The sequence below is a fragment of the Protomyctophum bolini genome (assembly GCF_963924005.1).
Source record: "Protomyctophum bolini genome assembly, chromosome: 18".
In the NCBI taxonomy this organism is placed as follows: Eukaryota; Metazoa; Chordata; class Actinopteri; order Myctophiformes; family Myctophidae; genus Protomyctophum; species Protomyctophum bolini.
In genome coordinates, this window is record NC_137879.1 from 2,673,914 (window position 1) to 2,690,447 (window position 16,534).

At 47.3% G+C, this 16,534-nt stretch overlaps 2 protein-coding genes across 2 annotated transcripts; both read right to left on the bottom strand.

Annotated features, from left to right (window-relative positions):
* Positions 1–447: 447 nt before the first annotated feature.
* On the bottom strand, positions 448–9,971 carry LOC308333090 (5-hydroxytryptamine receptor 3C-like; the record flags this gene model as incomplete). The annotated part of the gene is made up of 9 exons (XM_080789285.1): positions 448–659; positions 1,614–1,690; positions 3,335–3,514; positions 4,735–4,816; positions 5,384–5,509; positions 7,233–7,396; positions 7,504–7,673; positions 9,290–9,399; positions 9,951–9,971. 9 exons carry the CDS (start codon positions 9,969–9,971, stop codon positions 480–482), a joined length of 1,110 nt encoding a protein of 369 aa, XP_080645411.1. The 3' UTR covers positions 448–479.
* Positions 9,972–14,056: 4,085 nt separating this feature from the next.
* On the bottom strand, positions 14,057–15,568 carry LOC308333091 (UBX domain-containing protein 6-like; the record flags this gene model as incomplete). The annotated part of the gene is made up of 1 exon (XM_080789286.1): positions 14,057–15,568. One exon carries the CDS (start codon positions 15,566–15,568, stop codon positions 14,057–14,059), a length of 1,512 nt encoding a protein of 503 aa, XP_080645412.1.
* Between the last annotated feature and the right edge of the window lie 966 nt (positions 15,569–16,534).

A 16,534-nucleotide genomic window follows, 5' to 3' on the forward strand; every position in this document is an offset into this window, starting at 1 on the left:
GCACTGGAGTTGGTTGAGAGTGCACAACTATAGCCTATAAGCCTATAGCTCAAATCTAATTTGTGTGTGAATCTGAATACTTTATTGCCAGACCTTGAAAGTAATTCACAGTCAAATTCACGGCAAACGGCCCAGAAGAACCAAGTTAAAATGAAGCAGAAACAAATGAGATCGACATTACATCAATTACTTTATGAATGTTTCATTAAATCATTTGTATCTTAACTAGGTATAATCTGATGACTTTCTACTCCAATTTAGATTAGTATATTATTAGTTTCATTTCTTTGCTGTATATTATATATTCTCATTTTGTCTTCCATGCCATCATTGCCAATAAACTAACAATGATTGACTTAATGCATTTGACTTAAATTATCCTCATTTCACAGTGTGGAAAAATAGGAGTATGAATCGGCCCGTAGGCTATGGGACTGAGGTCGGGGCCATGCAGCCAGGCCGGGGATCGAACCGCTGAGCTAGGCGGTCCACTCTGCGTACATGACGGTGAGGAACACGAACACGGTGGTGCAGTAGACCACCAAGAAGGCCTTGTTGATCTTGGAGGCCACGTGGGTCCAGTGTCCTCCAGACCGCCACGCCGCGTCCTGTCGGCTCTGCAGGGCGACCAACAACACGCTCCTCTGCAGCTCTCTGAGCTGGACAGACAGGTATACGCAGACGTTGGGAAACACAACAGAACAACGTTGGCTTCATTATAGGTTATATCGTGACTTAAGGTGACTATTCATTAGTCTGGATTTTCGGTGGTGAGGTGACCACCGCTCCGGTGGTGAGGTGACCACCGGAGCTGAAATAACGTTGAGCGGTGGTGAGTAAAAACAGAGAGAAGGGCTGGAGCGGTGGTTTGCTCTTCACCGCGGCTCAGTGAAGCCATGGTGAAGATCGGTGGTCACCTCACCACCGAAAATCCAGACTATGTATGAGCCTTTAGATTAGAAGGTATTGACCCATTTAGGCCTGACGTTGAAATTGATTGATTGATTGAAATATGTATTAACAGTTTGAAGCACATTTCAAGCACAAACTCAATACAAAGACTGTTAACTGTGAGTGGACGACCCAATTAAGCATTACACATGTTTACAAGAGGGTCCACCGTGTTCAATTCATCAAAACATTTAGACACGTACAAATAGACACTTCTATATAGTCAAAGAACAGAACAGGATTTCATCATAAAGGAGGTAAAAAGGGAAAAGAAACTTATACAGTGAGGGGGGAAAGGGGGGGGGTCTTCTGAAAGAATATATATTCAAAGATATGTGCCGCATTTTTGCGATTTTTCAAAAATAGCAGACCTACAATCTCTTAGCGCTATGAGATTGTAGACTAAAATTCATTATAACTAAGATATTAGAGCCACCCGCAATTAGCGGACTAACGCGAACTCTGCTACAGTGTCACGCAAAAGTATTTAAAACAAAACCTAGGAGATCTAAAACGTTTTTAACTTGTAGATCTGCTAGTTTTGTACCGATATGAACGTTTTTGGTTTGATTCCGTTCTAAAGGAACTAGAGCTGTGATTGAAGGGAAGTGTAGGCTAGGCTATACTTTGGACTTTTACGTGAACGTGAATACAGCTCTAACCTCTGCAGCCATCGTCATCAGGTCACATGGCGTGTCTCCACCAATCACATCACAGTGTTGATTCTGCCTTCTTTCATCTAAAATGACACGTTTAATTCAAACATTAAAGCATTAAAGGAATAGTTCACCCCGTGAAGCCTTGAATTCACGGAGATCTGTTTGTTTTTTATCACAAAAAACAAAGATGCAATACGTTACGAGAGAATACTTATTATTATAGAACAGACTGACAATAAGCTTTATATTTAAACACTAAAACCCCAGCATTCCTTTTTTTGGGGAGAACATTCCCCAAAAATAGCAGATCTACAAGGACAACACTTATTTTTGTGTAAAGACTTGGGTTCCTAGCATTTGTGTCTTTGGCGTGAGCGCTCGCCACACAATCAGTCAAAGTCATACGATTTGTCACACACGTTACCGCAGTGAAATTTGTTCTCCGCATTTGACCCATCTCTCTTGGAGCGGTTGAGCTGCAGCCAAGGAGCGGTTGAGCTGCAGCCAAGGAGTGGTTGAGCTGCAGCCAATGAGTGGTTGAGCTGCAGCCAAGGAGTGGTTGAGCTGCAGCCGTGCCGCGCTCGGGAATCATTTGATTAGTAGAGTCTAGAGTTTTAGGAACTTCACAAAACTTCACATTGTCACGAGCCGTTGTGGACAAAGTATTATTGCTCAAACAAATAGTTAAGTCAAGTAAATCACGAAGCACACTTTCTTTTTTCATATCAATGCATTGTTGTATTTAAATGTATAGGGGGCATTTTCAGAAAATGTTCAAAAATAGTAAAAAATACTCATGATGTGTGTAATTCATACAAAAATAAAGGGTTTGGGTTTTGGTCTCTCGAGACAAAGAGGGTGCACTGTTTTATTTATTTGCTGATGGTGTTTTGGGTGAACTATTCCTTTAGGTACAGTACTGTACAGTAACTGTCCATCATCATCAGTGGTCACAACAATCCATGTCCTGTCATAACTATACCTGTGCTTTCTTCTTACTTCCACCAGGGGTCAGCAGAGGTTCCACTTTTTTATGGAAACCAGCTGTATGTCATTGTCACTATCATGCACAGTGTTCTCAGTCTGTTGTTGTGGTTCATCAATGCCCGTTTGATTCTAAGCCACTAATGTTCAGCTGTTTATTAGTTGTTTGGACCGTTCAAAACCTATTAAGTTAACTTAAAGCAAATTAGTTTTGCACTTTATGCATCTTGTCTTTTGTTGTGAGCTTGAAGATTGGCTATTTTCACAATGTTTGCGTAATTGCGTCTTTGTATTATTTGGCTAATGTTTGACCAATTTTCTATATGATCAGCTTGTTTTTTTGTTTTTTTAAGATATTGTTTTTGTGACTTACGCCTTACGCCTTTTATTGGTTTTTGAAGGGACAGACCGTAGGCTGGCAGGAAACGGGAGAGAGAGATGGGGGGGGGGTGACATGCATTAAAGGCTCGGGAGTCGAACCTGCGGTACACTGCCAGACTGGATTACCAGTCAATGATCAGCTTGTTGAGTACTTTTTATGCAGTCTTTTTATTGTCTCTCTGAAGTATTAAAAAGGCTAGTGTCTTTCTGAAGTATTACAAATTATTAAAAAGGTCTTAAAAGTCCCTAAATTGTCACGTCATCTGGCGACCCCATGGGTTTGAGGCCCGGAAGCTTGTCATTTATTTAATTTAATTTCGTTTCCTTATTTCCGTTCCAGATGTCCTCCTCACTCTCACCTCTGTCTGGGCCGTGGACCTTGTTGACGTCCTCCTGTCTGTCCTGACGGTCTGTGTCTGTGTCTGTGTCTGTAGTGCTGCGGAGGACGGGGACGTTGTCCAACTCCATCAGGTACGTCACCACCACCGTCTCCAACAGGCTGAGCAGCATCAGACCAAAGATCACGATGCAGTAGGTGGCTGTGAGGGGAAACAGATATCCTCAGATAACCTCAGATCACCTTGCAGTAGGTTCTGTTAGTGTGCAGATAAAGAAACGTCTCATTTAGACCTGAGGCCGTTTTCTGATTTAAAAACAATGTTTCTATAATGTGGTTCTCAGACTATTTCATGTCAAGGACCCCAAAAATGATATGCAATTGGCCACCGACCGTATAACATGATGCTTAAAAGGGCTTGTTCTACAGGTAGGGTGACCAGATCCAAACGGCTCATTTGAGGGACAGAAGTATCGCTTGTGTGGGACAAGTGGGATGGGGGGACGGGGGTTAGCAACTTACTGCTTGAGTTGCTATTAAATGCCTTGATGTCATATTAGACCACATAGGCCTATTGGCTATCATTTATAAACTCCTCTGGTGTCTCACTTTTCGTGAGAATCATGCTTTATTTTTTATTTGTATCCTATTTTAACAGGCTTTAAAAACACATCTTGCAGGAAGAGACAATGAGAGAGCTTTACAACAGGAGGCCAACTATTAGGGGACTAAACTATTAGGGCATTTGAACACTGATGTAATATTGCCTGTCAGTCACAGTGTGGGACAGACAGGGTCTCAATGTGTGGGACGCCTGAAAAGTCCTGGAAATGAGGGACTGTCCCACGCAAAGAGGGACATCTGCAGTCACCCTATCTACAGGGGACTCATTTGTATGAGTGGTTTTCAATCATTTTCCATCTCATGGACCCCCAAATGAATAACCAGACATGTGATTTAAATAGTTTTATCAATGAGTGGAGACCCAGACATGTTATTTAAGATGTCTTACCGATGAGTGGAGACCCAGACATGTCGTTTAAGGTGTTTTACCGATGAGTGGAGACCCAGACATGTCGTTTAAGATGCTTTACCGATGAGTGGAGACCCAGACATGTAATTTAAATTGTTTTACCGATGAGTGGAGACCCAGACATGTAATTTAAATAGTTTTACCGATGAGTGGAGACCCAGACATGTAATTTAAATAGTTTTACCGATGAGTGGAGCCCCAGACATGTGATTTAAATAGTTTTACCTATGAGTGGAGACCCAGACATGTGATTTAAATAGTTTTACCTATGAGTGGAGCCCCAGACATGTGATTTAAATAGTTTTACCGATGAGTGGAGACCCAGACATGTCATTTAAAATGCTTTACCGATGAGTGGAGACCCAGACATGTGATTTAAGATGCTTTACCGATGAGTGGAGCCCCAGACATGGAAGGCAGCATGTCGTTTAAGATGAGCAGCAGAACAGAGATGGCCAGCAGCACGGTCACCTTGAAGTACAGGGACGGACACGATCAATTCAACCATTCATTCATTCAGCAAATAAAGCTGACTTTAACCGTTATTTATCTGTTGTTGATAAGCATCGATTTTTGATCGATGTCGGTGGTGTGCTGGTTATCTGTAGTCTATACCAAGCTGTAGATTCTGAACAGTTATTTGGTATAATGAAGATGTATTTGTTTCCCTGGCACTCTGAGAGTGTACACACATGGAATCAAATGGACTAACTTTGGTTAAATTTGTACACTCTCAGAGTTACAGACCCATAAGGGTCCATTTGGTTCCATTTGTACACTCTCAGAGTTACAGACCCATAAGGGTCCATTTGGTTCCATTTGTACACTCTCAGAGTTACAGACCCATAAGGGTCCATTTGGTTCCAAACTAACATTTAGCTGGGGGGACCCCCTGGAACTCTCTCAAGGACCCCTGGGCTGGGGGTCCCCGGACCCCACGTTGCACTGTCCTAGTGGATGGCTTAATGGGTACTATAGTGATGGTACAGTGTTAGGGTAGTAATGGTTAAGTTAGTGATGGTTTAACCCTTTGTGTACCTTGAAGCCCAGCTTCTCGCCGCGCTGCTCAGCGATCAGGAAGGAGCTGAGGTCCAGAAGCAGGAAGAACAGGATGGGGATCAGGAAGTTGATGACATACAGGATCGGGATCCTCTTCATGGTGATCTATACGGTATAGGACAACGCTTATCACTTCCTATTGGTCGATTGATTGATTAGCAGACCTTGTATTGAACCGTACCTTCTGGTGCTTGTCTTTGCAAACTGTCAATCAATCAAGCAATCAAGCAAGCATTGATTGATTGATTGAAATATTGTGCAGAATTACAGTACATTTCAAGCACAAACTCAATACAACAGACTGTTAACTGTGAGTGGACGACCCAATTAACCCATTCTGACCTGAGATCAGATTCATACGAGGTTTCCACTGGACACACTGGTCTGATGAACCCATTCTGACCTGAGATCAGATTCTAAAAATGTCAGTCGTTCTTCGATTTTTCAAAAATAGCAGACCTACAAGCTTGTAGCGCGCCACTCGGTGGCGCGCTATGAGCTTGTAGATCTGCTATTTTTCAATAGCTAAAGCATAACATGATGCTAACACCAATTGGGGTTCCCGGCCAAAATGGGTTAAGCATTACACATGTTTACAAGAGGCTCCACATTGTTCAATTCATCAAAACATTTAGAGACGCACAAATAGACACTTCCATATAGTCAAAGAACAGAACAAAAAAACTTGATCACAACAAAAAAAAGAACAGAACAGGAATTCATCATAAAGGAAGCAAAAAGGGAAAATAAACATATACAGTGAGGGGAAAGGGGTTGGCGGTGACAAGTGGTGTTTACTTGAGTAGGCCGCCTGTACTTTTTGTGTATGTAGTCCTACTTTGCTTCAACTACTACAGTGTATGTGATACTAGTGTTGACTTTGACAGCACATTTTTATTTAGTTTTAGTCATATTGTAGTCATCTGAAATGCTTTAGTGTTAGTCTAGTTTTAGTAGACTAAATGTCATAAGATTTCAGTTGAATTTGTAGACTAAAATGTGTCTTAAATGGTAAATGGTAAATGGTGCATTTATATAGCGCCTTTATCCAAGGCGCTTTACAGAGATTGTGCATTACATTCACCCATTCACACACCGATGGCAGCGGAAACCATGCAAGGCACCAACTAGCACATCGGGAGCAATTAGGGGTTCAGTGTCTTGCTCAAGGACACTTCGACAGTAACTCTGGGGGAGCCCGGGTTCGAACTGGCAACCTTGCGGTTCCCACCCAGGCACCCTACCCCTGAGCCACCGCCGCCCTGTCTTGGCAGGCCTTGATGGCGTCGTAATGGCTGACTATAAAATAGCCGATCTACAAGCTTGTAGATCGGCTATTTTCAGAGCGCAAGAAAGCGTAAATTGAATTGTCTTTTTGTTCTCTTCTCCACTAGTCCCCCCCCAACATGTTAGTCTCTAGTTCTTTCGTCAAATTGACAAACAAATGTCAGCTTATCCTCAGCCTCAGTGGAAAACTGTAGTCGACGAACCTTTTTTGTCATAATTTTAGTCGACCAAATCAACACTGATCTATTGTTTTGTAGTCGACAGGCAGGAACAATCAAACTTTTCCCTCAAACTGATTTTTTACTCAATAAAAGCTGCAGGCTATGAGAGCTTTTATTGTTATATTTCCGGTTTTAGGGAAAAGGACGTTCCGTTTGATTGTTCCTGCCTGTCGACTACAAAACAATACTGGTCTGCAACATGACGTAACGATATCATCCGCCCCCGACCGGATCATACAGACTTTTGAAACAGAGACCCTAGGCTTTCCTCCGAGGTTTGAAAGCCCGGTGAGGCGAGGTTTATACTGATGGCTACATACGGTGTACGTGACGCGGCTCCATAGTCCGGGTATGGAGGTGTTCAGGGTGAAGTTGTCGCTGGTGACCAGCATGTGGAGGAACTCCCACTCGCCCTGCGCCTGCATGACGTTGCGCTCCGTGATGCGCAGAGAGTCCGAGATGGGCGTGAGCAGCATCTCGTGGTCTGAGGAGAGAGAGCGAGAGAGAGAGAGACAGCGGCAAAAATGTTTCTTTTATGACTGTGGTACACAGCGGAGGTGAAGGTGAATAACGTTTTATTATTATTCTCACAGTGGTAGACGGCAGAGCTGAAGGTGAGGTTGCAGCTCTGCGTGTCGAAGGGGAACTTGTAGACGTCCAGTCTGCAGGTGCAGGTCACCCTGACCGCCTCCTCCACGTGCACCCTCCCGTCCTGCATCACGTACAGGTACCGCGTCTCACACGACGGCTCCGTGTCCGTCCTACCAGTTACAATGTTTAGCAGACGCTCTCAATCCAGAGGGCCACTGTAGTTCCACACTCACTCCAGAGGGCCACTATAGTTCCACACTCACTGCAGAGGGCCACTATAGTTCCACACTCACTCCAGAGGGCCACTATAGTTCCACACTCACTCCAGAGGACCACTATATAGTTCCACCCTCACTCCAGAGGGCCACTATAGTTCCACACTCACTCCAGAGGGCCACTATAGTTCCACACTCACTCCAGAGGGGCCACTATAGTTCCACACTCACTCCAGAGGGCCACTATAGTTCCACACTCACTCCAGAGGGCCACTATAGTTCCACACTCACTCCAGAGGGGCCACTATAGTTCCACACTCACTCCAGAGGGCCACTATAGTTCCACACTCACTCCAGAGGACCACTATAGTTCCACACTCACTCCAGAGGGCCACTATAGTTCCACACTCACTCCAGAGGGCCACTATAGTTCCACACTCACTCCAGAGGGCCACTATAGTTCCACACTCACTCCAGAGGACCACTATAGTTCCACACTCACTCCAGAGGGCCACTATAGTTCCACACTCACTCCAGAGGACCACTGTAGTTCCACACTCACTCCAGAGGGCCACTGTAGTTCCACACTCACTCCAGAGGACCACTATAGTTCCACACTCACTCCAGAGGACCACTGTAGTTCCACACTCACTCCAGAGGGCCACTATAGTTCCACACTCACTCCAGAGGGCCACTATAGTTCCACACTCACTCCAGAGGGCCACTATAGTTCCACACTCACTCCAGAGGGCCACTATAGTTCCACACTCACTCCAGAGGGCCACTATAGTTCCACACTCACTCCAGAGGGCCACTATAGTTCCACACTCACTCCAGAGGGCCACTATAGTTCCACACTCACTCCAGAGGGCCACTATAGTTCCACACTCACTCCAGAGGGCCACTATAGTTCCACACTCACTCCAGAGGGCCACTATAGTTCCACACTCACTCCAGAGGGCCACTATAGTTCCACACCCACTCCAGAGGACCACTGTAGTTCCACACTCACTCCAGAGGGCCACTGTAGTTCCACACTCACTCCAGAGGACCACTATAGTTCCACACTCACTCCAGAGGGCCACTATAGTTCCACACTCACTCCAGAGGGCCACTATAGTTCCACACTCACTCCAGAGGGCCACTATAGTTCCACACTCACTGCAGAGGGCCACTATAGTTCCACACTCACTCCAGAGGGCCACTGTAGTTCCACACTCACTCCAGAGGGCCACTATAGTTACACACTCACTCCAGAGGACCACTATAGTTCCACACTCACTCCAGAGGGCCACTATAGTTCCACACTCACTCCAGAGGACCACTATAGTTCCACACTCACTCCAGAGGGCCACTATAGTTACACACTCACTCCAGAGGGCCACTATAGTTCCACACTCACTCCAGAGGGCCACTATAGTTCCACACTCACTCCAGAGGACCACTATAGTTCCACACTCACTGCAGAGGGCCACTATAGTTCCACACTCACTCCAGAGGGCCACTATAGTTCCACACTCACTCCAGAGGGCCACTATAGTTACACACTCAGGGAGGAGGGTGATACTCACGTTTCGTAGATGAAGAGGTCTGGCCTCCAGAGCATCTCTTTAGGGAGGGTGAGACGGTCGATCCCACAGAAGTCGGACGGGTCCCATTTGATGTAGTCGTTGTTCCACGACTTACACAACAATGACAGTGGAGAGGAGTTGCATTGATTGATTGATTGATGAGTTAGATCGTTAGTTAAATATGAAAGTCAAATATTGAGAATGCCATGATACCATTACTGTAGCTCAGATACGTCCGATTAACTACCGTATATCATGATCAACATGTGCTTTTTTTTTTTTTTTTCACTTAATTTTTATTGAAGGAAGAACAGACAAGAAAATACAACTAACAACACTATACGGAAAGAAAAAGACAAACAGTAAAAGAAAAAAAGGCTGCATTTTTCACATTACAACAAACATTCAATTAAATCCTATTTGCAATATCGCTATAGGCTGAGAGAAGAGATCCCACTTTTCCCACTTTTTATAGAATTTATCCTCTTGTAGTCTCAGTATGAATGTTAGTTTTTTCCATAGAATACAGTTCCTCAATAATGTCCATCCATTGATCTTTCGTTGGTGGGTCCTGTTGGGATCAACATGTGCTTTAAACTTAAAATGACACTTTTGTTAACCACTTGGGCAACCCATATCCTGCATAGAGACCATCTCACACCAACTCATGGGTCCAGTGCATGGCTTACGATTGCAACGATACTGCAAACTAAATCACCACAATGTGATTATCATGAGCGTAAATCCACAGTCCACAGACCGTTTTAAGAATGGACTTAAGAAAGCTTTTCCCCTAAACATGTTTTACTGCTCATGATGTTGTATTATTTTGCCATGCTTTTAAATCTCTGTAGCTCTTTGAGACTCATGAGGTTGTACAAGCGCTTTAAAATGCATTATTATTATTATTATTATTATTTATTACGAGCATTCACACTGTTAATTGAAGCTGTGGTGATGGTGAATCATCGTCTCCATCAGGAGAACTCACCGTAATGATCCAGATCTGAGGGATGAAAGTCTGGGATTTCTCACTCTGTGGATGAAACACATTCAGTACTTAATTAATTAAATCTACTTGGTTCCACTCTGTGGATAATGGTGACGTTATTTCCACTCAACATCTTCCATTAGCACAGCAGTGGAAGGAGACGGAATAAAACCCGGTCCGCCCCGGTAACAAGATTAGATCATTTACTGTAGGGTGCAATCAGTTGTTTTTCCGCGCAGACACAGCGGCCACGGCGTTATCATTTATTTACCACGCTGAGGATGGCGTAGAGGAACACGTCCAGGTAAACGTCGGTGCGCTGTGTGTGGTCGTGGACGGGCCGGGTCAGCGTGAGGCGCTCCTTACTGGCCGTCAGGTTCAGGTGGTCCAAGATGTCCTGGTAGTTACACACCTTCTGAGAGGAGGACGATGTCGTCCCTGCACCTAAACACAGCACACAAACACACCTTCTGAGGGGAGGACCACGTCCCACCTAAACACAGGACACAAACACACCTTCTGAGGGGAGGACCACGTCTCACCTAAACACAGGACACAAACACACCTTCTGAGGGGAGGACCATGTCGTCCCACCTAAACACAGGACACAAACACACCTTCTGAGGGGAGGACCACGTCTCACCTAAACACAGGACACAAACACACCTTCTGAGAGGAGGACGATGTCGTCCCACCTAAACACAGCACACAAACACACCTTCTGAGAGGAGGACGATGTCGTCCCACCTAAACACAGGACACAAACACACCTTCTGAGGGGAGGACCACGTCTCACCTAAACACAGGACACAAACACACCTTCTGAGAGGAGGACGATGTCGTCCCACCTAAACACAGGACACAAACACACCTTCTGAGAGGAGGACGATGTCGTCCCACCTAAACACAGGACACAAACACACCTTCACAGAGGACGGCGATGTCCCACCTAAACACAGGACACAAACACACCTTCACAGAGGACGGCGATGTCCCACCTAAACACAGGACACAAACACACCTTCACAGAGGACGGCGATGTCCCACCTAAACACAGCTTCTCAGAGGATACAGGAGATTTGTGACCCGCAGACGCTTGAGAAATTACAGAGTTACTGTGTGGGGGAATCAGACCTCTCTCTCTCTCTCTCTCTCTCTCTCTCTCTCTCTCAATAATTAGCAGGCAACAATGCAACACTATCTCTCTCTCTCTCTCTCTCTCTCTCTCTCTCTCTCTCTCTCTCTCTCTCTCTCTCTCTCTCTCTCTCTCTCTCTCTCTCTCTCTCTGTTTCTACCACAACAGCGCCAGCGTTGCACCCTAACAAGGATGACCTCATTGATCCATTAGTGTCAATTAATTGACACAAATCGATCAATGAGGTCATCCTTCTCTGGTAAACAAAACCCTATAGTTGACGTCGTGTGTGTGTGCGTGCGTGTGTGTGTGTGTGTGTGTGTGTGTGTGTGTGTGTGTGTGTGTGTGTGTGTGTGTGTGTGTGTGTGTGTGTGTGTGTGTGTGTGTGTGTGTGTGTGTGTGTGTGTGTGTGTGTGTGTGTGTGTGTGTGTGTGTGTGTGTGTGTGTGTGTGTGTGTGTGCGTGCGTGCGTGTGCGTGCGTGCAAACATTTGACCAGTAACCATAATTATGTTGACATAAGGAGGAGACCGCTGGTATTATGCTCCTACAAAACACCTTCATTATGTTTTGTTTGTGTTGAAGACATGGTGGTATTGTGTGGTATTGCGTTATGTTTAACCCATTCTGAACGGCATCATGTCATGCTTTAAGCTATTGAAAAATAGCAGATCTACAAGCTCATAGCGCGCCACCGAGTGGCGCGCTACGAGCTTGTAGGTCTTCTATTTTTGAAAATCGAAGACACTCGAAGACACTTTTAGAATCTGATTCTCAGGTCAGAATGGGTTAAAATAATGAAACTGTCAGGATGTAATAGACATTTTCAGAATCTGATCTCAGGTCAGAATGAAAACTGTCAGGATGTAATAGACATTTTCAGAATCTGATCTCAGGTCAGAATGGGTTAAAGAGAGAGACAGAGAGATGAGGTCAGATCAACATATAGAATGTCAGAACAGGTCGGCTCCATATAGATCTAAGGGTGGCAGTATTTAAAAGGTTGCTTATTCACAATAGAACCACATATTGGCATCCTGGTTGCTTTAGGGGCAGAGAGCACTGAGGGGGAAGGTGCCCAAACCCCATAAAAGGGCACCATTTTGGGGTGGTTCTTTTTGTGGGGGTCCCTTGAGCCATTTCAATTCAGAATGATCCAACTAGTATGTTTCACAGTAACTTGGCCTGTGAATTGACCCACATTCAGGGTAGGTGTTCTCATGGGGATCACTTCATGTGTGGATTTAATGACGGTTAATTGCTTATTCACAATAGAACCACATATTGGCATCCTGGTTGCTTTAGGGGCAGAGAGCACTGAGGGGGAAGGTGCCCAAACCCCATAAAAGGGCACCATGTTGGGGTGGTCTTTTTGTGGGGGTCCCTTGTGCCATTTCAATTCAGAATTATCCAACTAGTTTCACAATAACTGGGCCTGTGAATTGACCCACATTCAGGGTAGGTGTTCTCATGGGGATCACTTCATGTGTGGATTTAATGACTTTTGCAGTCAAAGTAAAACGTCTGACCGTCCATTTCATGAAGAGGACATCTTAAAGATATGAATGTCACATGTTGTTGATAAATAGTAGGACCAAAATTCCAAGTGAATGTTGCTCAGAAAAGTTAACTTTTTGCTATTTCAGCCTATTTATAAAAGGCTGTTTGATTCACAATAGTGGCAAAATATTGGCATTCTGTTTGTTCTGGGATGTAGGCACACTACCTGTAGACAATTTGCACAAGTATGATGAAAAAACAAACAGCAGGTAAAAGATGACAGAGAATTCTCTTGGAACTCTCTCTTTCAGATAGGCGTTTTTATTTATTTTTTGCCTATGTGCTGAGTAACTTCATTCATTTCACGAAGGGGACATTTTGTTATACCTCGGGGAGGGGTATTGACCGATTCACAGAGGGTTTCCTGGGTGCGGCCATTACTGAGGTGTACCATTAAGCGCAACAGCACTGATTAGCTACACCTGGCCTATACGGAGCACCTGCTCCATGGATTACACCTCAGTAATGGCCGCGCCCAGGGCACCCCTCTGTGAATCGGTCTATAGTCAACTTTTGGGGCCTTGTTTCCTGCACTAATGGTCCCTTTTGCTCCAGCAGGTGAGTTGTGACACACTCCTTAGCGGATTCCAACTTCCATGGCCACCGTCCTGCTGTCTGTAATATCAACCAACACCTCTTTGTGGGGTCTGGTGGGCGTCGGCATCGGGCCCTGTGTCCATGTTCATGGAGGTCTGCCTGTATCCCATTCATGTCCATATATGGAGATGTTATCGGTATACTATACATGGGCCTGGCCATATATGGGATCAAAAAGTCATACGATTTGTCACACACGTTACCGCAGTGAAATTTGTTCTCCGGTGAGCTGCAGCCGTGCCATGCTTGCTACATGTATGTAGTATTCTGTACGCGTGTACGTCTGTAATCCACGTAACTCGAGAACCGTTCGCCCCGCCGACTTCAAACTTGACACCCGCGTTCCACACCACCGCAGGGAGTGCAGTGTCCGGTGTCGAGTCCGTCGGATGCACGGTTGTCCAGAACCGCCACAAAAGGCTCAGCCAGTGGACCTGATGCTAAGTCCCCCCCCCCCCCCTCACGTCACGTATAGATTACACAAGTTCACATTGAAAGGGTCTGGATGCTGTTCAGTAGGTCTGCTTTGAGAAGGGCCGGGCTCTTCACCCCCCCAGCGGCGGTGTCGGCGGGCCGCGCGGCCGCCGGGTCCCAGGAGAGCACCAGCAGCGCCGCGGGGACCAGGTTACACTGAGCCAACGCCACCTCCGCAGACTCCCGCAGCTTCTGGGCTCCGGGAGCGATGAGCTCAAAGGGCGTCCCGCCCCCGCCGTCCACCAGGGACTCCCGCACGAAGCCGAACAGCGCCGGCATGCGGTCCCAGGCGTAGAAGGTCCCCTGCAGCAGGGTCCCGTCGGGCAGCCTGATCCTCAGCACGGTGTAGTCGTAACGCTGCGACTCCCTCTGGGCCTGCTTCTCCCTCATGGCCTTGGTGCGCAGCATGGCGACCCGCTCCACCACCTCGCTCCTCTCCCGCTGCTCCCGCAGCAGCTCTGTGGCCGTCGGCCGGTAGAACTCGGGGGGAGTCGGCTGGAAGCGTGCGGCGTTCGGGGACGGCCTGAAGACCTGAGGCCGCCGGTCCAGCCGGGCCCTGACGGGCTCGCCTCCGCGGAGGCGCTCCATCCTCTCCGCCATGAGCGCCAGGGCGGCGGCGGTCGGCTCCGGCAGCACCAGGAACTCCTGCTCCTCCTCCTGGTCTTCGTGTCCCTCCACCTCCACGGGGACCATGGTGCTCCGGAAGCCCAAGGCCTGCAGGAACTCTCTGCAGCCCTCCACGCGCTGCACCTTCTCCTGGAACACCTTGTTCCCCACTTTGATCCTCCGGTACTTCTCCTCCGTCGGGTGCTTGGACACGTTGTCCACGTACTTGTTGATGACGTCCACGGCGGCCTTCACTCTGTCGCCGCCCTGGTGGTGGCGGTCGTTGTTGAAGGTGTGTATCATCATAACGGACGCCTCCACCGCGTCCTGCTCCAACCTCTTCAGAATGGCCTCTTTGAGGCGCGTTGCTCTGTCGCTTTTAGTCAAAGTGGCTCCGGTGAGTGGACAGGTGAAGGTCAGCGGACAGGCGGAATACAGAGAGAGACGAGCAAAGTCTTCCACTGGTGGCACTCGGGATCCCTCCACGGCTGCGGCCTTCTCGCCAGCCGCCGCCGCCGCCGCCCCAGCAGCCTCCAGTTCTCTCCGCATGTGTTGCCTGAAGGCGTCCTGAGACGTGTGGACCCTGAGGCGCTGCCGCTGTTCGATCCTGGCCAGGGCCGCGGCGCCCGCCTCCCTGGGTGCCTGCATGTCGTCAGTGCAGGGCGCTCCTCCGTCGCCGTTCTGCGGAGGTTCTGCCCCGGAGGAGAGCTTCTTCCCGGGTCCCGTGAACGTGGCGATGACCACGTGGTCTCCTTTAGGCTCTCTCCTCTCCTTCTCCTTCTTCTTCTTTCCTTTCCTTCCTATCACGATCTCCCCTTCTGTATCGTCATCATCGTCGTCTTCTTCCTTCGCCGTTCTTCCGTACCCAAAGGTGGGTAAGGCGGGTATCCACTTAGTCTTTCCCTTCTTCTTCACCATTTCACTTGTTGACGGTCGACGCTATGAAACAAATACATGGGCTCTCTCGGATGTGAAAAGATCATTAACGTTTCCTTAATATATATATACACATTTTGTCTGATGTGTCACACGTGTGTCACACAAACCATTGCCTCTATAGTGACGCCGATTTGCACAGGCGCAGACGCAGTCGAAACTGCAAACAGAAACAACAGTGGCATGCGTCAAGCTTGATGGGAAGCGAAGCAGGAAAGTTGTTGGGGTTTTTGAGGGGTGCTGGCCCCAGAGCCACTTCACACGGGTGTGATTTTTATAGAACTTTTGTCTTGTTTTACTGCCTGGAGAATGGTGAGCGCAGATCTTCACCAGGAGGCTGCATGCCCTAATGCCCCATGCCTCTGCCCCAGTGCCCCATGCCTCTGCCCCAGTGCCCCATGCCTCTGCCCCAGTGCCCCATGCCTCTGCCCCAGTGCCCCATGCCTCTGCCCCAGTGCCCCATGCCTCTGCCCCAGTGCTCCATGCCCCAGTGCCCCATGCCTCTGCCCCAGTGCCCCATGCCTCTGCCCCAGTGCCCCATGCCTCTGCCCCAGTGCCCCATGCCCCAGTGCCCCATGCCTCTGCCCCAGTGCCCCATGCCTCTGCCCCAGTGCCCCATGCCTCAGTGCCCCATGCCCCAATCAGAATAATCTATCCTAGTAAGAGAGTGGCAACACGCTTTGATCTGGGGCTATGATGGTTCCAAACATCGTAAATATCCCACCACACAAAAGGCTCTGGTCAGGCTCTGCCAGTGGTGGACCTAATGAACCCATAAGTCCCCTCACGTATATATATATATACAGCTTTTCACCAGAGGAGAAAAACATATTATTATTTTTGAATCCAAAATGAGTTAATAGCACAGGCAGACTCTTCGCATACCAGAGCATGTCTGAAATAAATGTCAGAGCTGAAATTGTAAATGTAAATATGAAATAAATGCTT